The sequence below is a fragment of the Populus nigra genome, chromosome 18, assembly GCF_951802175.1.
Source record: "Populus nigra chromosome 18, ddPopNigr1.1, whole genome shotgun sequence".
NCBI classification, from domain to species: domain Eukaryota; kingdom Viridiplantae; phylum Streptophyta; class Magnoliopsida; order Malpighiales; family Salicaceae; genus Populus; species Populus nigra.
The window spans coordinates 12610337-12634203 of NC_084869.1; the positions used below are offsets into that span (position 1 = coordinate 12610337).

Genomic DNA, 23867 nt, shown 5'->3' on the forward strand with positions numbered 1-23867 from the left:
AGTTGCTAGTTCAGTACTGTCATGGATCAAAGGCAGAAAATAGACTGCACTGACCCCTTCTTCTTCCGGGTTTTTTTTTTTTTTTGTAATTTTATAATTATTATTTGATTTACATTTTGAGTGCAGCTCTGCCTTGTTCCTCTAGATTATGTCCAAGATTATCAAGTTTAAATAGAAATGTCACCATCTTGTGGTACTAAATATTTGTTTTAACAAGCTAATTATTTGAGTTATATAATAGTCATTGCAATCTAACCATTTAATAATTTTAACACTCTTGAGCACGTTATTAAATACACTAAACATTTATAAAATTATTTCTCCTTCAGTATGATCCATACATTCAGTTGTTAAGCATCCACTTGGGTATATAAAGTAACATCTTTGTGTATATACTCTCGGCTTTCTACAAATCGCCCCCTTTATAATTTATTTTATTTTCTCTACAGTAGATTTTGTTTCCTCCAGCTAGTTTTGTTATAAGCTATACAAATCAGGATATTTAACAAATGATTAAAAAAATTAAATTTTAAATATCTAAGAATTTGACTTGAGATTATTAAAAACAAAAATGTAGGCACTTCAGCAAAGATTTTATAATCTATTTTGATTTATAATATTCACTTACTGTACATTCAAAAACCCTCCAATAAGAAAAAGGGAAAGGTGTAAACTTTACCCAATAATTATATTTCTTCAATTTCTTTAGTTTATTAGATTATTCTAGGTATTTGAACTTTAAAACAAATTTACACAAGTTATAACCATGGCCATTGTTTAACATCCACAGCACCACAACAGAGAGCCTCGTTGCTATCACAATCGCATCCACATCCCTGAACAAAATGCTGTCTAAAACCCTAAGCAATATCGAGTCTCGGTAAATAGAAACAAAGACATTGGATTTAGATAACTTTTTTTCCAAGAGAAATGGAGCTCAAATATCTTGAAATGCTGATCAACAGACTGAGAAATTGTTAGGCTTCAGCCTCAACAAGTTAATACTAGAAAGGAATAAGAGAAAAGAAGAATTAGAACAAGAAGACTAAGAAGAAGAAGAAGAGGAGTTGATACAGAAATTGTTACTTCATTCATTCTCCCTCCCACTAATCCCAAACAGTCTTATTTATATCTTGAAGATAACTGACTTGCCTCTAAGAAATCAAACTAACCACGTTGAACTCTCACAGAAGACATTAATTTATATGATTAGGGGCAGTACGGCTACGAAGAAGATAAAAACAAAGAATTTATGACATTTACATAATGCCAACCTTGTCTGCTAGATTAACAATTATATATAACTGATGATTGATGAGATGCTCATAATTTATCAACCCTCATGACCCTGCAATTGTTTACCGTTTTCTACTTGTACATTAACGGCCCAGATCTTGACACGGCAAACCGCGGTAGTGGACTCGGACCTGTGCTCCCTGAAGTTGAGCCTTCAACAAATTTAACTTTTCTGCTTGAACTATAATCCAAAGGCCCGGAGCGGCGAACATTTCGATGTTTACCATCTGTGCCGCGCAGGCTTCCACTATCCATATCATAAAGGTGTTCCTGGCTATGGGATGATGATCCCTTAAAAAAACCTGATTCGTTGCCGCTATGCTGTGGAGTTGAGTCCCCACGAGGATGCTTTGCTGCAGGAGAGGCGTGAGATAGTGATATGGCAGGTGAATGGTGGGGTGAGACACTTAGTAGTGCCAGAGGCATGGATGGAGATTTCATGTAGTACTGGCTATAAACTGAACGGAGAATTGCGTAAGGAACATAGGCTTCTAGGGAGCTTCTTGGAAGGTAAGGTGAGATCTCACAAAGTTGGTCCAAGAAAATCAGCTTTGCAACAAGATGAGATCTGCACAGAAAGCAGAGAAGAGATTCAGATACGAGAATGATGAGAGAGAAAACAGAGAGGTCAAAAAGATATTTAACTTGATGTGAGCTGAAAGAATAAATGGTGCCACCACATATTTAACTTAATGTAAGTTTTTAAGAAATGCTTGTGGTTATGTTGAAATGGACTTCAAATGATTAACATGATTGTACGCAAACAAAAGTCGTGCAAACATGTAACTTGTATGCGTGTATGTTTATCAATGTGAGGGTACACATAACAGGCATTGCACATTTACCTATTAGCTTCACTCCAAGAATCTAACACAATACCAGAAGCAAATTTGACAAAAAGTTGCATTGCAGACTTTATACTTGCTTCAGCAGACAAACGGCTATGTATTTCAGGATCCAAAGCCTCACCAAGATGACCATTAGAGAGAGACTGTCTCTGCTGATGTTCACGTTCCAATCTCACTAACTCACTTCCTGCAATCACAGCACTCATGCACCTGCCAAGAATATTCAATTGTAGAAGAAAAGGAATATTAATAATAATGGATGGATGAAACCATTTCATTTACTAAGAGTTTTAAAAACAAATGGCATATGCATGACCCTAATAAATTTGCAGTAAATATGGTTGCTCATCAGGTGAAACAAAAAGAAGGCAATAGCTGTTGACTTGTGTTCAAACTGAAAACCAAATTAATGTGTACAGACATCGATGATGCTCCCTCATGTAGCAAATATTATACCAAGATTAGTGGCATATGCAGTAGACCATTGGTTACAGTTTCAGAATTTAAAAATAAAATAGATAAATGGCAGGTGGCCAGTAACCCAATCAAAAGTAATTTGAATAGAAATGCTCGTTACGGGCCCCTGACCCTGACGGCAGATCATTAGCTCATATGCACTACATGTTCAAAAAGCATTGAAGTTCTTATGTTCAGAAGAATATCCAATTGAAGTCAACCCAACATTTTAACAACATGGTGGAACAAGGAAAACCAACCTTGCCAGACAATGGATATTATTGTTGAAGCCCCCAGTGTCAACATTGAAGCCAGTAGTATTCCATATATTTGATGTCATGAAGGTGGCAAATAAATAAGGCAACAATGTCCAAGAACCATCATTTGCACCCCCAACATCTTCCAAAATTGATCTGATCCATTCAGAATCATGATCTCCAACTATATTAACACTGTTTGCCACCCCTCTTATTCTTCTGATGTCCTTCTTTTCAGGTATTTCTTCAGGTATATGCTTAACCACCCCAGAAAGTAATGAATATATCAATGGTGCACCTTCATCAAGCACGACCCCAGCAGCTTCAGCAAGAAGCTGATCAAAAGCAAGTGCTTGTCCTCCCTCAACACAAAATCCAATCACTGTGTCCAAGTCCACCATCTGCCTCGAGCATGCCTCTCTTTCTATTCTGTCACCAGAATGCATGCTGCCTGCAACAGCCTCTAACACTTCACGGTTTGACCGTAATGATGTGTCAATGCAATTCAATAGGGCTGCTGTGTGCTCTTTCATCATTCTGTCTAGCCTGTCAACTCCATAGCCACCAAATACACGAACAAAGGCTTGTAGTTCTCTGAGATCAGTGACTGATTCCGCAAAATATCCACCGACAGGCCTTGTGCTTTTAAAGCATTTGTGGATTGGTGTAAAAAGGATCCCAGCACCTGATACATCTTTGACAATGTTATCTATATACCAGTTGCAGACAACTTCAGTGGCTGACCCAGTAAGCTGCTCTGCTGGTTTTTCAAACAATTGCAGAGAAGACACAGGTCCTGAGAAGGCCTCAGTTAGTAGAACTTCTCGAATTCCATGAGTAAGGTCCATGCTGATGTGTTGCTCTGCTAGATGGACAATGCTCAGGTGCCTGTGAATCAAGGACTCTAGGACAGAAGGCCGTTGAAGATCATTGTCAGTTTTTAACACTGAAAGCAATCTCCTCCTGAAGTTGCCAAGTATGCCCTCTCTCATGTACTGCACAGAAGACTACACTGTTATAGCTGAATCCCAACAATTTGATATTTTCTGAGTCGACACGCATTTAGACCATGCTATTGCACAGAGACAGCTTATGTATTAAAAGGAAGTGAAACCAACCCCTTCCAGTTCTACATAGCTCAAATAGAGAATTATATTAATTAAAATTTAGCTCAAAGGGGTATTCCCAAAACTTAATAGTTTTTCCTGGCTTGATACATCTCTTCCCAATTTAGTAAATTTATACTTAAAAGAATCAAAATTAAGAACAAATCAAACACAACAAAAGTGTCCTATACTGAACCCGAAAAAATAAACATAAACTCAGCATGCCTCACCTCCCTCAGAACAAAGACATGGTTTAGAACACATATAGGCTCCATATCATTCAGAACTGAACACAAGTTGGTCAACCTTTGCATCGCAGCTTCCAACCTGCCATCAGCACATGCTCAAGAATCAAGACATGCTGTATCATTGCAGATTATCCAAGAAAAACAGCACATATTATAATGCCATACATTTTTATAGCACTATTGTTTTCAGGATAACTCTCATGGCCGGGCAATGGAAAACTAACTGCTCCCCTGGGAGATTTTGATGTAGGAATTGAAACTCTGGATGTGTTATTCAAATAAAAAGCTGCCTGCTCTGGAAGAAGCTGAGATTTCCGAAAACAACAGTTTGTTAAACATTGGTAGACTTGAATATTTCCTTATTTGATATAGTAAATTACAAGTTTGAAATAAAAAACCTGAGTCTCTAAGGCACCAAATCCTCCTTCAGAATCAAGAATATTGATCAATCCCTCCAATCCTCCCATGATAGATTCAATAAGAGACTCAACATATAGGACTGCATCACGCCCAATTTTAGTTACCTGTTTACAGTAAAGTATAAAGTAAATTTCATGAAGTTTCCATTTTTTTCTGATGAGAGGAAATGTGCGGCATGCATGATGGAGAGCAAGGTTGGGGCAAAAGCAGTAGTTGGGAGTCGTCCTCTTTATAAAGCATGCAATCATGCCCTCAATAAGTATGGTTCAATGCTGAGTGTTATGGATTAAATGAAACAAAATCAAGTCATTCCCATTTCAATTTCTCTTAGCAAAAAAATTATCATTTACAGCCCCTCTCCCAAACCAAAAAAAGCAAGTTAATGGATCACCTCTTCCGGAACAATTGGAGAAGCACACTCTGGAAAGCTACTAGCAACACCAAGCCATGCACAGCAATGTTGAGGACGCCCTTCTGGTCCAAACATGGTATTCCGAAAGACCTACCATGGGCAAAGATGTTTTGTTAGTTAAAGCAGGAGCCCATAAGAAAAAAGAAAGCCAAAGAGGATAATAGTGGAAACAAAAAGCAACTAAGTGGGCCGCCTAAAAGTCCTATGTCCTATCTTCGGGGAGCCTATCCAGTCTGGCAATTCCCAGTTGAGTATTTTGAAGAGCCAGCCTTCACTTGAAATTAACCTGCAACACTAACAGAACTAGGTTCCTTATGGTGCTTTACTGTTCACAGTAAAGCACCTTAATATATTTTTTTAATTGTTTTATCACAAATCCAAGTCCCAACTTAGTCACGTGACAAGCACGAGATCACGGGTTCGAGCGTTGGGGGACACACTGACAGAAGACTTGTCTAAAAAAATAAAACAGGGACAGGCGCGCATGTCTAGCCTGCTGAGCAGGCGTGGCCCAAGTGCTGGGCCTTTTATTTTATTTTTCTTTTGCCTTTTTTCTTTGGTTTTTTTTTCCGGACATTCCATAAAAAAATTAATAGATTTACTTACTCTTCAATTTTGACGTGCTTCTTAAATAATATTATAAATTTTTATTTGAATTAAAAAAAATCAATTATTATGTGTTTGATATGAAAATAATAATATTAACAATAAATAATTTATGATAATTCAATTGAAATCGGTTGTTTATTATTAAAATGCTTACATAGATTTGGAACATGATTTTATTACATTTATGATTTTTTAAGCTTTCAGTCACACAAAACATAGACATACTATTTTGATATTTTTAAAAAACTTGCTTTAACAGTAATAATTTTTTTTAAAAATAGAAACAATGCTTTCAATTAAAAATATTGTGTTGGCTAAGATAAACAAGAGATACATTGATAGGAAAATTTATATTTATAAAAACATATTCAAAACAGATATGTTTTCAGGTTTAATGACATTGCCAAAGAATTTCCTGAGACCTAAAAATTATTTTTAGGTTTAAAAAAATTTAGGTCTCACTGCAACATAACATGGGCATACAAACTAGTTCTAAACTAAAATAGGTAGGAGCTTACTGCTGTAAGATGCTGGTGATAGAAATACAGCTTCTTTAGACTTCCATGCTTTGATAATTGAGATTCTAGTTCATCAACACATCTGCAATTGAAAGTGATTCATATATGTTATCTGTATATTTCAACAATATTCCATATGAACAAGGTAACCACCTGAATACAGTACAATAGAGCATGAAACATAGATGCTTTCTGGCGAAAAGAGAGAACCTATGCCTGTAGGCTTTCATAAAAACCTCAGAATTATGATTTCACCATACTATTTTCACATTTTTCTAAGCAGCCATCCTCTAACATTAATTATTGGTCTAGCACATGTTTCAAAGTTTAAAATGAAAACCAGACAGCATTAACTGGTATAATGTGCCATGCTTCCATACCCAGGAAGAGCATTTAACATTTTAGCCCAAAGTTTAAGCTACTTGATGCAAAGGTCACTGCATAAATCCACACCAAACACGAACATGATCAAAGTGGATTTCTATGCCACCACAAAAAATTTCACTCTCACAAACTGGTACATCTGGGAGTCATGGAGCACTATGCTAGAAACGAACTGTAATGAGAATAACTGTTTGTTTTAAGCTTTTCGAAATATTCCTTGAGCGCACATAAGTAATTTTTCAAATTCTATTACACTTACTCCAAGTAATTTCAATAAAATAAACAATACGCTCCTCATCTCGACTTTAAGGGCTTTTGCTTGAATCTGAATGAGATCAATTCACCATCAAATAATTCAGTTGATTTTTTAACTTCACAGATATAATTTTCATAATTATAGTTTCTATAGTGTTAGATAATTGTATCACTCAAATCATAGTGTCGATCCCAAACTAATCACATTAGACCATGTGGATTGATTTCCTGAAGTTAGTCCAGTCATAGGCTAACTTTTCTGCAACCTAACAGTAGTACTAGTCATAACAGCGAACAAGAGTTGGAGAATACCTGGACCAATTGTATGCAGCATTTCCTTCTGACAGTAATCCTTCTTTTCCAGTGGATACAGTAGCTTTCTCCAGGTGTCTTATGTTTATGGATGATCTAGAGGATGTTACAATCATCAATATTGACAACCAATCTTTACGAAACTCCTGCTTAAAAAAGATATACCATGATATGGTTATCGATGCCCTTGTGAAGTAAACAACTCTTGAAAGATAATGAAAACAGTGGTGAAAGAAATGGCAACAAACAATTTTTTCAAGTAATTAACAGAAACCACAATAAGGAGGCATAAAAAAAATTAAGCATAAATGCAGTACGACTGACTTCACCAATGCTTCTTTCAAGTCACAGTTAAAAGGACCAACAGAGATCATCACTCTGTAACTTTTCCTTCAAACAATATCTGCTGATTACCTTCTTTCAACAGACCCAATCATAAATGTCTTTTAGATATGAATGAGAAATCCTCATGTGATGAAGGTATCTAATTCTTAATATTATGCAACAAGCACTTCAAAAAACCACAGGGTTGTAAAATCTCATCATAGGCAGTGATACTTCCAAAGCCCCAATGTCAATTCAAGTTCAGAAAACTTCAGCAGAACAAATCAAAAGCATGATTTCCACAGATTTCTTACAGATAAATCACATGTGATGGCGGAAATATTTTCACCCTGCAGTTTTGGTATGTTTTCCAAATGCTTAACAATCTGCTGAAAAAGCCCTTTTAAGCTAGCATCAAGGTCAAGAGCCACCATTCCTGGAGTTCCCAGCAAAAACCGGATTCTACCAGCACATGAAGACAGGTATGATAATGCATAGCCTCTGATAGCTGCATTGGATATGAAAATGTTTAAAGACTTGTTTGTCCATGCTTGAGGCCTATGGAGTTAGATAAATGCATGCTAAATAACTAGTTGCTGCACTATTTCAGGTAATATGAACAAGATGACAAATGCCTCGGGGTTAGACAAAATCAAGTTTCCATAAAATTAACACTTTCCCAGCACTATAATAACTGTTCTTCATTCCATGATATTGCAAATTGGAACAAAAAATATAGTGATTTTTCTATTTTTTATATAGAAATGGTGAGTAGCGACTGCAACAATCAACAAAATAAATGCAGATGGATTAGCAACAATAAGAAAACATAAGATAACAACACCAGTCTAAAGCCATGATAGAGCCTCGAATTGAAAACCTAACCCAGTTCGTAAAAAGCTCCATGTGCTATCTTAGAGATTTATCAAACTGCATAATCAATGTTAAGCATGTCCTTCACATATAAGACCATTTCTATTTGTCACGACAAAATAGCTTGTAAGATCATTTATATCACTCGTCCTCATGAAGAAAGAGGAAAAATCAGTGCATAGATATGTTTAATAAGCAACCCAAATTCTAGGAAAACCTCAGTGGAAAATAGCCTTTGAATTGACTTAGTAATTCATCTGTATATTATACTAGGTAAGCACATTTCTGACTAACTGGGGGAATTGTTAAAGAAAGACCATTGGCCAGAAATTAGAGGGTTGGGGTGGGGGTGGGGGGGTGTTGGTCCATAAGGGGTCATGGATTTGAACTCAGTAGGAGGCAATGGAAAATGATTGCTTCTTTACTCAAATAATGAGAAATAACCAAAACACTTTTCACCATTTAGCACATTAAGTGCACTATCAACATAAATTATATGATTTATGAAAAACAAATTACATCAAACCCTGTATAACCTGCAATATACTTCCGCACAAGACAGCATAGATGATCCATTCCATCAAGTAAAAAGCCAATAGTAGGATCATTTGGATCCTGCCACCAAAAATAACACCAATTTAAGCTAAAAACCATAGTCAACTTATATGAAATTATAGTGACACGATTTAAGTGAATATGAAAGAACTTAACGTACTATGTCAACTGGTACTGCTCGAGAAGCTTTAGATTTTGATGATGCAATTCCTACATGTTGGAAATACCAGATAACCTCAGACTGTGCCAAAGCCAGGGCAGAGAATACCATCTGTAGGAAACACCATACCATTAGAGAATGATTGTTCCAAGAAGAATTTGTGGGTAAAAATCCACATTTAGTACTGTGGCAAGTAAAAAATATTCAGAGAGAAGTCAGATCGGTCCACCCACCTGACCCCACTTCACTGTTTTCAATTCCTATTAGCCTAGAAGTAAATTTCAATTAATATCAATCAGCTATATAATTTTTTATTATTATTTTTTGGCAAAAACTTGAGGGTCCAAACTCTTTCTACAGGTGTGTGTGCAAGCACATGCCTACATGTGAAAACATGAAGCAAACTACTGCATTTATATTGAGACTGAACAGAAGGATTCCTAACATAGCAGATTTGGTCAACCATGTGCTTAAATATTAGTCTTTGAGAACTTTGAATATAAGCAAAATGAAAGGATAACGAAAGGAAAGGTACTATCACTTTAAATACCTGGATGTTTGGTGCCAATAAACTTGGCTGGTCAGTAAAAAACAGTACCATTCTTCCAATTTCCTGTTTTAATAATATTCTCCTCTCATGGTGAATGGCATCACAAGATAGAAGTGCTTGCTCGTGGACTTCACTGCAACATTGGTAGACTTGAATATCCCAGCCATATAAACATGTAGTACCATTAACATAAATGATCAAAATATTTCTAAGTACAGAGGTTGATCATTTCTTCCATCACATTTTCAGGATTCTTCAATATTTCTATTTTGCTAGATTCACAGCTTAATCATTTTTGTAACCAGGCCAACGATGGCTTCCCCATACGACATGCTTTCTGATGATAGAACTATGGCCAAAAAAGATGACTTTCTATTTTCCCTCCCTTCTGTTTATCTACAAACTTTGGTAACTTCCTCAGAATGTGACAGGCAAATAGCTTCCAGTTCTCCAGATAAATGCCTAGTAATTTCACCAGTAAAGTAATAGGCATATAAAAGATTGAGCACATATCCAATCTTTTAAGGTTAATAATAGTAATTTCAGAAACCAGGTGAAGAAAAATATGAGACAAATTATTGATAGAAAAACCATAGGAGGGAGGCAGCAATGGTTTCATTCCTTCCATCAATACTATCAAATCAAAACTAAGTTTTTTACCTTATCATTTTTTCAACCTGCTTTGCCACACTGTACTCGAGATCTGCCTCTTTTTGCTTAGTGCGCCCAGATTTGGCCATCTTCTTCGACTCTAATATTTGAGGCAAAACATATAACTGATAATCCTCGTGCAATAGTACATACTGCATGTTCAAGATTTTGATAAAAATCAGCCATTGTAACCAGAGAACACCGTCTGGACAATTGACAGTGCTACTCACCTCATCCCTGAATACTGCAAGTATCAAATTTTCCTTCAGTACAACCTGAGAACCATTTTAAAAATTAAGGACACATGTGGAAAAGAAGCATCAGCAGACAAATGTACAAAGCATCCAGATAATTCCTGATAAACCCTAATGGAAAATAAAGAGACACAATATATGTATTTGAATGTGTTAGGGAAAAGAAATTAGCAATAGAGAGAGAAGTACTTGAACCAAAAAAGGGAAGTATTTGACCAAAAGGGAAAAAAACTGCTCATATTATCAGCTTAGCAGATAAATATTACCAAATATCTCATAAGAAATAAAATTAAAAAACAAGGTGCAGTGAAATCAGCAAAATGAATTAGAGAGAATTTACCACAATACAACTCACCACCAATTACTTCAAACCCACGGGGTATGCTTTACCATATAAACAAGCCAGAAAGGCACTCTATATTAATATTTATCAACTACATAGAATGAAATCAGTATTGATTCATTTCTCGAACAATTCTCATTAGATGATAACTAGCTTTCCAAAAACTTTGAAAGTACAAGGACTCAGTTAATCCATAATTAAATTTTCATATGCTTCATTACAATCAATCATCAGAAAATGTTTTACTTCTAAACCAGGTTCACATGTCATAAATGTGGGACCAAGGCAACATCCACAAAAATGGAACTTTAAAAGAAAGTATGATCTCTTTCATGAGAAGGTAATATTGATACACATAAGAAATATACCATGTGGTCAACTGCACTTGAAAGATATGGGCTTGTAAGAAGTTGGGCTGTTAATAATGAGAAACATTTTGTAAAATATAGTTGAACTTATCTTGTTGAAATTATCATTCACACAGTATGTTCAGTATTCGAGTATCTAAAAACATGCTTCTTCCTTGCAGCATGTATCTGATATTTTATGAAAGCATTGTTGAATCACAAGAATGAGCTGACCATTAATCAGGCAAGGCATACCAGAGCAATATCAATGCTAGTGACACGAAGCAGCTCATTGGGACAAACAAGATATCCAAGTAACACCCATTCCCTGTAAGAAGTAACATTTGCTAGGTCTTGGGCTCTCTGAAATGTGAAAATGACATAACAACAACCGTTGAAATTAGCAGAAAGGTCCAAAAGCTAGCATCAACAAAGTTTAGCAGTAACTACTTTTGGCTATTTAGAACTTTAAAGAAAATTTAAGTTTAGCATTAACCCAAATGTCAAGATCTTTCAAAAGAACAGTGTACCATAGGATGAGCAGAATTTGTTAGTATATCTGGATACCGAGGGTGATATGGACTTAGGAATCCCTCATTTCTGAGTTTCCTTGTATCTGTAGATAGGAAAATGATAGGGCCTACAGCCTCTAAAACCTGGAGATAAATAATGAAAGTTAAGCTCCAAAATACTTGAGCAATCAAACCAAAAGCAAACACAAGTATGATTTCCTCATTTCTGAGTTTCCTTGTATCTGTAGATAGGAAAACGATAGGGCCTACAGCCTCTAAAACCTGGAGATAAATAATGAAAGTTAAGCTCCAAAATACTTGAGCAATCAAACCAAAAGCAAACACAAGTATGATTTCCAAATTTGTTAACATTCAAACTCTTGTGTGATTTATGTAACAAGGACTACTTATTGCAGCTTCATTTTCATGACAGCATAACCATGATAAGCACACTATGATGTGAGCATCACATAACCAAATTTAGGGAAAGGTAAAGCTAATGACCAACAATCTTTCTTTCCTTCAGATGGGGAGCTTGACATATATGGCCATTACAGATGTCTTAAATTCTATAATTCAATTGCCTCTTCTTTTTTCTTTTTTTTTTATTCAAAGACAATTTGTAAGCTTATGATTGATAGAAGAAGAAAAGAACGAGGAAGAGATCTCCTCACCATCCTGATACTAGCAGGCTATATGATAAATTTTAAAAGCTTATGGTCCAACCCCCTGTTGTTACAGAAGAATCACCCCACTATGAAGATTAGAGAGAAAAACAAGCGATGAAGGCTAGATACCAATATCTTAGAACATGTAATTCCAAAAGAAAAAAGATGGACAAACACACAAATAGAGATATGATCATCAATATTTCTATCAATTTTTCAATGGAAAAGAAACAAAAATGACCTCTCCAATACGTGGACTGACAAAATTTAGATCTTCTTGTAACCCTTTCAATGGTGGATCATAAGAATCTATAAATTGAACCAACCTGCAATACAAAAGGAGAGAGATATCAAAAATGCATAATGTGTATGAGATACAATGCAGTGCCTTCAACATAAACTAAAGCAACATACTAAAAATACTACAAAAGATCAATATCCAAGCATGAACACATAAAAAAGGAATGTTTTACCACTCAAGAATAATGTTGCATGAGCCTGTCAATTAAAAAATTTAGCCAATAATATGTAGAGGAGCCTAACTACTCTTGTTCTAGTTAGTGGGGAACACCAGGCATCGAGAATTTGTAAAATCAGTGAAATACATATTTCTTTATTCTTCAGTTTATTTCACTTATGTTTGCCCTCACAGCAGTCGCCACCCCCCACCCCCCAAATTCTCTCAGGTTTGTGACTGTGGTTACTAGTATCTATAGTTACCGCATTTCTACACCTACCTATAAGAACAGCCAAAATAGATTTTCAAAGATAGATAATAAAGAGAAGATTCAATTAGAAAGGACAATTACATGCCCTGTAATCCATAGAGTAACCAAGTGTTTTTCAAGCCTTCCCCGCTGTCCTTGATTTCTAGACAGTCAAGCATTTTAAATTTTAGAATATAAAGGAAAAGCACCTTAAATAAGGAGCAGTAAACCATTTGTCATTACTTTAATGTGCTAGTGGTGGCTCGGCAAAAAAAGTCTAAGACAAAGAGCTAGAGATGCCAATTACAAAAGGTATATTTTATGAGGAGCAAGCAGAGACAAAAAATAAAATCTCTAGAAATGCAGCTCAAACTCAATCCGGAACCACTTTAAATCATCTTTGCAGCCTTGTTAATACTAAAACTGATTCAGTAGGTCGATTGAACTCATTACTTTCAGATTCATGGGTAGCTTCAGAATTCAAGATTCACGGTAAAGATTGCTAGCCTTGAGTTCCTTCCTATTAATAGAATGACCAGGTTGTCTTGTTGACCTCAAACATCTTAAGCAGAGCCAAGAGTGATTATACTAGCAAAACTTACATATTATATTCCCTACACAAGCAGAATCCTAATTCCATCAAAACCAGACATTTTGAGCTTTGCATAGATAACCTTATCACATTTATTTACACATGAACTATAAATTTACTATAAGTGAAAAAATAACATCATTACAAAACTGAAGAATTTAATTTGCCTGCCATTGAATTTCTTTGCAAATAGAAAACCATAAAGATAATGATCATTGTACTTTTAACCTTTAAGAACTGGACCAAGTTGTTAAACCCATTCACTAATCAAGATTATCAAATTTCTTTTACAGTTCTAGCATAAAAAGCAAGAAGACATCCACATTTCCATTCCCGTTCAAGCACAGATATCCACAGCATGCTTAGACAGAAATCAAATTTTTCATTCTGTGATGAAATCCTCATTCAGGAAATTGCATATTGAGAAACAGAAAAGGAAAGCCAGAACTATAAATTCATTATTGTTTATCAGTGACTGATAAAATTGTGTTGCTACCCATCAGGCCCAGGGCCCAGGACATATAAAGATAACCGCACTACTCAAATGTATTCCATACCGATGATAGAAATCACAGTCTCTGTCATTTCTTGACATGGCATGCAGAAGGTTGTACATTTGCAACATCATTTTCCTTGGTATCTGTACGAGGCATCAAACTTCAATGGTGTCAACAAGATAAGAAGCCTGCTTATGCGCATCATATTAAATAAAAGGATACAAAGCCCACTTTACCTTCTCAGATAAAAGATTAACACGGACAAAGGAACAAAAGAGATCCATAAATGCATGCAGTATAAGCGAGTTCTGATGAGGCTGCAAAATACTGCACCAAGTTATCAGAGATACCATAAACAAATCAAGCCACTATGTTTCTCTTCTTCTAAATGAATTGGAGGAAAACAAGGAAAGGATCAATTTAACATCATCCAATCATCCAGTGCATGATACATACATATTAACAGGCCAAAGTTCTATGGATCCTTCAGCTATCGAGGTTGATTGATTGTACTTCGTATCAAACTGAATACATTTTGCATGATGAAGGAGAAGATTTTGATACTCACCAACAAGGTAATAACAGTACTACTTAAATCCAATATGAGTCGCAGAGCTTGTTCTCGGAATGCCATCAGATCAAGAAGTAACTGGCCACACAAAAGCAAACAATTACCAAGTAACCATAAATCTTTATTTACAAACTCTAATGATCAGAAAGTAAGCAATTTCTTATCGTTAATTATAAACAATCCTTTTAATCAAAATATTGGGTAACAAACATAATAACTACCATAAGCCATTCCCAACATGTACCATTGAAACTAACAACAGCTAAGGAAGAATAAGAAAAGATGACACAATCAAACCTCACAAATATATCCAATAATATGGTAACTAAAAAAATTGCAGCGCTGATCACTTAGATTCTAAGATAATCTAAATAAGAGCACGGTTTTCATCTCCCTTTTGAGTGGTAAGTGATAGGATATCTGGGTTCTTTTTCACTATTAAATTTATCCTCATTTTATGACTACTGTTCTCTCATTTTCTGTCTTTGTTACTGCAGAAGTACTGAAGTGGGCAAACATTTTGCCACACAAAAACAATTTCTATTTTCTATCAGTGATTGTCAGTCACACCCATATCCGACCTGTCCCATCTCACAGCATGTACTTGGCAGGACTTCCGGTCCCCATTTTGCTTTATTGACCTTTCTCCTTTCCATCATGTTATCATCTGCTCCTACTTGGTATCACGGTTGTTAAAATCTTACGGTTCACAATTCGAATCTTACAATTCATCTCAATTCACATACAATACGATGCATCTCACAAAGAAAACAAGTGCAAATCATGGGGTGAGTAGGGTGAATCTCGTATGTACATAAATCTTGCGATTCAGTCGCGATTTGATTCGATTTTACAAGTCAACTCAAATAGAAAATGAAAGTAAAATACATGATTTCAAAAGAGATGACAAGAATAGGAAGGTTTAGTCTAGAAGTCATGGATGACAGCAATGTATAAGCAATTTTCTTTGATAAATATTTCTACTTGAAAACTGAAACAAGGAATAAATTAATTTTCACAAAAAAAGAAAAGGGTGAAAGAAAGCAAGAGTGCCAAAGACAACAAGCATGACAAAGGTTATATTGAAATTGGGAAAGATTATAACTTTTTATTAAACTAGGAAATCTAGTGGTGTAACTAGTTAGAATGTTGCTTAAGATGTATTATAAGATGAGTCATTAGAATGATCAAGTTCCAATGAACAAATATGTTGAATTTTGAGACTTGGGTCATTTAATGACTAAGAACTATTAGATGAATTGATGCACATTTTGTTCAGTAAATGTTCATTTTTCCTTTATTTTAGAAATATTTGGTGTGTTAATTATCTTTCATAGTGTTATTTTCATTTCTTAATCAATATTACTATTCACGATTCAATATGATTTACGGTACCATAATTAGGCTTTCCAATTCATGAGTCAAATCTTGATTTGACAACGATGCTTAGTATAATGATTAGTTAGAGAATATTCATTTGTCAAACCTTTGAATACATGATAATGTTCAAACAAATATACATGCAAGGGTATTTAGTCTTTTAACTAGTGTCAGCAACCAATGCCAAAGTCAATGTTGATCAATCCAATGATCAATAGTGGAATAATACTTGCAGAGAAATCAGGACCACCTAAAATGCAATTGAGGGCCAACATTTGTCTATCGCCAACATTTTTATGGATGGCTACTTTCTCAATTGCTTGCTTCTCAAGGAAAGCTTAGAAATTAGGAGCACGCATGAGTTCTTGCATAACACTAGGAAATATGTGACCTTAAGCTTATTACCATTCTTTAAGTGACGAGGTAATTAGTTATGAGTTTATTTATCACATACCTTCCTCTAGCAAATACAATCTCTTCTTTTTCTCAAGAGGTGAAAATGATTTAAAAAATGATGAAAGAGGGAACTTTCTTAGTATATAGGTGTAAAAAATTTATTCAGCAAAAATATTAGACATGATAACGTTAAGTATTTTTACAATTTTCATGATCCCATTCTACCAACAAACCTCAATAAAACTAGACTACGTTAATAAGATCATTTCTTTGAGATATTTATATTTAGGCTGAGATAGTTAGCACTTAAAATGCAACAAAGCTGTAGTTGAGCAATTAAGAGCTTCCTCCTAAAGTTGTCTCCCTTGTATCAACCTTTTAGGATATTAAGTTTTACATAGATACAGAGAAGGAAAATTATATGGTTCAGATTTAAGCCTGACCAACAACCAATTGCACAAGTATGTATCTTGAAATATATATTATATATCAATAATTCAATTCCCCATAAGATCCCTTCCTCCCCTTCCCAGTGATTATCTTCCAGGTTCAGACCAAAAAATAATTGAAGTTAACCTCGTCATTACTTCATATTGGTTTGCATGCAATGTTAGATGACTTAACCAACAGTAGTACTACATTTTTCCTCAAGTGATCATTTCCACAGTACACTGCAAATTATTGATGGTAAATCAGTCTTTAAAATACATCAACTGTGTCCCATTGTCCACAGGTGAAACAAAAGGCTTCAAATTTCCTACTAGGGGCATTATATTAACATAAATATAGTTTTAAGGTTTTACCTCAATTGAACTGCACTTCATTATGAAATCATGTATCATTATACTAAAGTATATCAGAAATTCTTGGGCCTAATACAGAACAGAATTTAACTGAATAAGCACCATCAAATTAGCTCCATACACTAGCAACTCAGGTTCTCACTTTTAGATGGCAAGCATGATAAATATGCTACAGCAGAGCCATGCTAGCTGATACATCTCTCGTCACTTGGTTGCCTGGTCTGTTGAGACTTTATGAAATCAAACCCAGTTACGATGCTACGAAAAGATTCAAGAGGTCGAGCTACAGTACTACTTGGGCTCCAGCCAAAAGTCAAACTGGGTTCAACTTACTGGTAATTTGTACCAAGGCAAGACTGAGCAACTAAGTGGCAGAAACCGTAGTTCCTAATTAGTAATTACCCTGAGTTTGAATCTTATAAGACTTCTTGTATGATACACAACCTGATGAGTTCAAGGACCAGATTATAAATATGGTTGTCAGCACCTATTGAAATAGACTTTCAATTATTAAAACATAAACATGTTCCTTCCAGCATGTTCTTCCTTTAGCAATCACGATTCTTAAGAAAAGCACTTGAATACTCAGTCATTGAGACAAAAGCTATTCTTTATAGAGTTGAATGCTTTCATACATTAACCAACACATGTTTAACTATGACAGAGGTTTAATCAGCCACAAAGGCCTAGTCCTAAATCTCCTAAAGTAATCACTAAAAGTAATGATCATCTGAGATCTTGAGCATTGTACATGCACATGATAAAAAAGGCTCACAGAAAACCAACTCGATACCTGAACCCAAGGCTCTAAACTCTGCAAATGAACTTCTGCACCATCATTCAAAGCATCCAAAGCAACCTTGTCAACCTGCATCAGTTTTCCACAAGTTAAAGAACTATACTATTGGCCAACAAGACAAAACAACATTTCTTCTAACAGAATACAGAAATTCTTACCCTTTCAAGCTGCAATTTACTGAAATGCTCCGGAAACTTTTTAGAAAGCAATAAGCAAATCCTCGGATAATTCGGGAACACGCCCGCTTTCCAAAACGATTCTGAAAACAAGTGACCAACTGGATCCGGGAAATCCAAAATTTGATTCAATCTATACATTTTCGCCATAAGACCTTCAGCTACTTCAGTAAGTTGAACTACCCATTGCAAATTCAAACCCTTATGAGATCCACCACCTGAACTCTGAACCTGTCCATCCGAACCTACCTTATTCCTAGACAACCTCGATGCCATTGGCGAACTCAAATCAGGACCCAAATACTCAGTCCATCTCGATGGACCCTCCCATTCCCTCGATCTTACACCAGTGGGTGAAAGAGCTGCATCGTGTGTTGAATAATGTTGCCGCGACTTTGCCATTAATTAATTAACTATATCAACTCCACCACAAATCCCTGCAGGTTAGGATTAAAACCACATCAATAAACATCTAAAACAGTAATGAATTCTGCCCATTTTTTCCTATCAGGTTTTAGCTTCCAAATTACAAAATTATCCATTTTTTTATTTAAAAATTTTGAATATTAATGTACTCACCAATCACCATTTAATACCCAGTATAAAAATAAAATCTTTTAAGTATTCTTCGCTTTTTTAAAACAGAAATTAAATAAAGAGTAAATAGATATACAAATTATTACTCCTATATCACAAGCAACCAAACCTGACTTGACCTACCCAAAATTAGTAACAGCATTAAATATCGTAAAAAAAAAAAAAAAAGTTTAGTTTGGTATCCGAGAACTACAAAATTAAAAGAACAAAAAACTCATTTACAAAGAGAAAAAAAACAGAAATGGATTCTCCTATTTTACATCTCTATCTGTTTTAACCTTCCATGCTACGCAATTACGCTTTTTTTTTTCCTTCAAAATTTTAATTCAGTAGAGAAATAAAATCCACTAGAGAGCATTTTTCACTCCTTTTTTTATACAAACCAAACATGACCTCTCCAAAATTAACAATACCAGCAATTTCCAAAAACCGTTATATTAACAGCAAAATAAATAAAGAACGGATTTTACATTTTCTCTTACCAACTTAGATTTTGAAAAAAAATATAAAAAGAAAGAACAAATGTGTAAGTAATCTAAGCAACCAAACAAAGCACAAACACACTAAACAAAACAGCAAAATGCAGCCAGGAATCAAAATTGGTGCAAAATCAGTAACTTCGCAAACTCTTTTAGGTTTCAATAAGCAAAAAATGATGAAAAACAAGCTAGAAATTTCGAAATGCAAACCACGGCTATCATCTCTAAGAATTGGAGCACAGTCTTTAGAGGAGGAGAGAGAAAGGCTTACAGGAATGGAAAACTAGAGAGTGGAGTTAATAATGGCGTAAGCTTCAGATCTGAGTCTTTTGAAGAGGAATAGGAGAGGGTTTTAGAGAGAGAGCTGGGGGTAGGAGGAGGAGAGCTGAGTGATTGTGTTTTTTATTTAATGGAGAAAGAAAATTGGAAAGCGGATTTACTATTATTATTATTATTATTATTATTATAAATTAATGACATGTAAATGACAATTTAATTAGTTATTAAGAAAAATAAAATAGCCAGACAGATGGTCCCTTTTATTTTATTTTTCTTCGGTTTTCTGATGAGGAGACGCTTTTGAGATGGTGGGATGCACGTATATAATAAAAGTACAGCAGCATGATTGGTGGAGTGTAGAGAAGATTACCGTTCCTTGTTATATATTTCAAAGGTGTTAAAGCTGGTTTCACAAATTAAAAATTTATTATTTTTGTGTTTTAAAAATATTTTTAAAAAAATTTTAATTTTAATTTTTTATTTTAAATTAATATTTTTTATATTTTAAAATCATTTTATATATTATATCAAAAATAATTTTTAAAAAATAAAAAATTATTATTTTAATATATTTATGAATGAAAAGTATTTTAAAAAATAATCATAACTATATTTCTAAATAATTAAGAGATACAAGTTTTAATTGTATCATATTAATATATATACAAGTTTTTACTAATTTAATTAATTGGTTCAAATCTAATGATAATGATAATAAAAAAAACAAAAAAAATATTATTTTATAAAAATAGTTACACGGTGATTTATAAATTAACACGGCAATTTAATAATACGAAATATTTTTCAAATTAGTTTCTAGATTTGCGTCTGAAATGGAGTGGGTGATAGAAAAATATTTATAGTGTGGGTACGGTCCTGTGCTTGCTTGATTCTTAAAGTTGAGTTTGTTTAGTGTCTTCGCCATGAAAAGAAAAAAAAATATTTAGTTAAAATAATGGAGATAAAAATATAAAAATAATTTTATTTTTTCAAAATTAAATGAATTTTTTTCATCTTTTTTGTTAAATATATCATTTTTTATGTTTAGTGCTGATTACATGTTTGATATAATGTAAAATACATTGCAATATTAATTAAGATGAATTAAAAAAAAACTATTTTATGCTTTTGAAAGTGTATCTATTTTATAATCCTCAGAAAATAATGAAATTTAGATGGTCAACTTATAAATATTTATAATATTCATAAACAATTACCTCAACGTAATATATCTAACCAACTCATATTTATAATTTATAAATTATTAAAAGTTTAGTTGAATATAATTATGAGTATTGACCCGACAAAACCCAACATGACCGCTAAACACCCCTAATCATATCTTAATTAATCTAATCCAGAAATAAATGTTAATCATATGGTGAGTTTGTCCATATTTTTAAGCTGGTTACAAGGTCCTATGAGCTTCCTTTTAAGGCAGCCCATTTAAATGATAGCGGTCACGAGTGATGATATAAAGTTCCAAATTAATAAACCTAAGGTTTTCAAAATGAAATTTGATAGGTTAGGGCTTCAGTCAATGTCCACAGTAACGGTGCCGAAAGTTAAAAAAAAATAAAAAATAAAAAAATGTGCGCGAAATTGCATTATTTTTTACGTATTATCATCCCATTAGTTAAGTTAGACATATTATCAAGCTGCTGTTATTTGATAGACTTGTTAATTAACAGCATAACCAACTTAAAAATAAACAAATAAATTAACCCCTGATATTTACCAACAATCAAGATTTGATTTCCTTCGCATCTATAATATTCTAAAATTAACTCTGAAAAAACTATGGGGCTGTAGATATGATCTGAAAAAAAATAATTTAATGATAACTTATCAATCAACCCATGATTTATCAAGTCAATTATTGTTAAAGAAAATTATTTTTGTAAATTTATAATTTAGTTGAAATTACATTCACCTATTAATTTTTTAAAAATCACACCTTGTGGCTTGAACTTCATTACAAGAGTATCGATTTACATTCTTAACCATTCTATAGTTTAGTTTATTTTATATTTATTTACTATCCAAACTATAACTTTTAAAAAGTTGATAGACAAATATAATTTCAACCAAATTATAGAATATTAAAAGTAATTTTTCTTTTTTTTCATTAAAACCATGTCATTTTGATTATATATTTTTTAATCTCCTTCATGTTAACTCGACTAGTTTTGGCTAAATAACTAAAAAATTAGTAAAATCAACCACGTTTTATTAGATGAATATTTTATCTAGTTTACCCAGAAATTTAGCTCGCGTCAAGATCTAAATTTCTCGAGTCGACTCAGGTTTCACCACTGTAATTTTAAACAAGTTATCTGCTGCAACCGTGTACGTGCGGGCATAAGAACCGGCGATGATTTTACTGGACGGTTGACTTCTTCACGATGGTGGCTGGGGATTGGAGGGATTCACGTGCGGGGCGTACAATGGAAGAATTCAGTAAGATTTGGATTAGGAGAGCATACTTGACTTAGACATTAAGCCAGCATGATTGGATTTATAGTGCTTGGAAACGGAGGAGTGTAGTTGAGGAGTAATATGTAAGAGAGAGATAGATAGTGTGTGTATGTATCCATCCACCTCTTAATTCTCTACATCTGGCCTCCATGTTACCAACCCATCAAATTCATTTCCCACTACCCTTTTTAGCCGTCAGCGTTGAAACTTGAAACTGTTTGGTGTTTAGTTAGCTCGGACATAAAGAAAACGAACTGAACAAATTTAGTAGTTAAAGAGTTGTTAGTACAAAACAGGACAGCATAAACCAACAAATATAATATTATAATCCTCCTAGCTGTTTAAAGACAAAAACATACTTATCTAAGTTTGGTATTGTGTTCTAAAACTAGGATTCAGTGAATTTTAATTTTTTATTTAAAATTATTTTTTATATATTTTTATATCGTTTTGAATGTTGATATTAAAAATAATTTTTTTTAAAATATTATTCTTATATATTTATATAAAAAAATAAAAAAATAATTATTACCAAAGCAGTGTTTGGAAATATGGTTGTGGTTACTTTTCGTGTCGAAATGCATCAAAATGAATTTTTTTATTTTTAAAAAATTATTTTTAAGATCAGCGCATCAAAACGATCCAAAATATATAAAAAATTTAATTTTTAACAAAATTTTTTTATAAAATACAGTTTACATTGTGTTTCCAAACAATTATTAGTTACCTTTAATGATAACATTAGCTTCAATTAACTTATTTAGAGAAATAATAATAATAAGACATCAAAGCCATATCAAAAGACACGTGCGACACCGTAAAAAAAAAAAACTAAATGACAAAAAAATAATCACCATTAAAGTTAGAAGAGAGCCACGCATGCTGCTTTCAAGATATGGCTCACTTGCTTGTGCGTGTGCAACACGCGCGGACCAATTTCCCTTATTTCCATTTCTTTCCTTTCAGTTCACTCCTTAACGGTTATATAATTCTTTTGGTTCAATCTCTGGAATTGAATTAAAAGGAGGAAAGTAAAAAAGGAAACGAGAGAAAGGGGGGAAAAAAAATACTATTCCTCTCTCACAAAAAGTACCCACCTCCCGCTACTCCATCCTGCTACTATCCAGCTCAACAAACTACTCTTCAGCGAGCTCGCACGCACCCTAAGCAGAGTTACTACTTCCAAGTTCCAAGTATAGTTATAAAACCCATCTTGAGATCAACTTGGAAAGTGCTCACGTTAAGACTCGCGGCCAAGATGATCGACCCAATTATTTTTTTAAAAAAATTAAATCAAAACAACATTAATTTTTTCAAGTCAACGAGTTAAAAATCATGTTTTAAATGGATCAAGCTCCAATCATCGGATCATCCAGGTTTTTAACCTACTTGACTAAGTTTTTATTATTATTACAATTATTGTTTATTATTATTTCACTCTCTATAAATACCTTAGATTATCATAAAAATAAATTAAGAAAAATATTTAGATCATTCAGCTCATTTAAGAACATGAGTTCGCACATAACCCACAAATCTTTACTTTATTTCTCTTCCTTCCATACTATTTCTCTCCTACAATTTTATTAATTTAAATATTGGAGAGCCTCTATTCCAATAATTAATTGAGCTTAAAAACAAAAGGCCACTTTCAAGCCCATATATTTAAGTCCAAGATGCGGTCCTGAAAACCCTAAATTCAATATAAAATTTTCACCACTCCATCAGAATCCTCTCTCCCTTGAGTTACCCTAT

At 33.9% G+C, this 23867-nt stretch overlaps 1 protein-coding gene across 5 annotated transcripts; it reads right to left on the reverse strand.

The window, feature by feature from the left end:
* Positions 1-1067: 1067 nt before the first annotated feature.
* On the reverse strand, positions 1068-19785 carry LOC133678797 (protein NAP1). Of its 5 annotated transcripts, none has more exons than XM_062101302.1 (24): positions 19627-19785; positions 18262-18716; positions 18098-18172; positions 14723-14803; positions 14391-14471; positions 14215-14297; positions 12600-12684; positions 11709-11972; positions 11434-11541; positions 10465-10509; positions 10244-10386; positions 9584-9716; positions 9034-9144; positions 8855-8933; positions 7760-7953; positions 7122-7270; positions 6171-6252; positions 5023-5133; positions 4610-4735; positions 4377-4516; positions 4194-4290; positions 2861-3852; positions 2142-2354; positions 1068-1864 (listed from the first exon to the last, which is right to left on the reverse strand). In XM_062101302.1, exons 2-24 carry the CDS (start codon positions 18679-18681, stop codon positions 1369-1371), a joined length of 4308 nt encoding a protein of 1435 aa, XP_061957286.1. In that variant the 5' UTR covers positions 18682-18716; positions 19627-19785; the 3' UTR covers positions 1068-1368. The 5 variants fall into 5 exon arrangements, with proteins under 5 accessions (XP_061957286.1, XP_061957289.1, XP_061957287.1 ...); XM_062101305.1 differs by having other exon boundaries at positions 7122-7267; positions 11709-11834; positions 19627-19784; XM_062101303.1 differs by having other exon boundaries at positions 7122-7267; positions 19627-19784.
* Positions 19786-23867: the final 4082 nt, after the last annotated feature.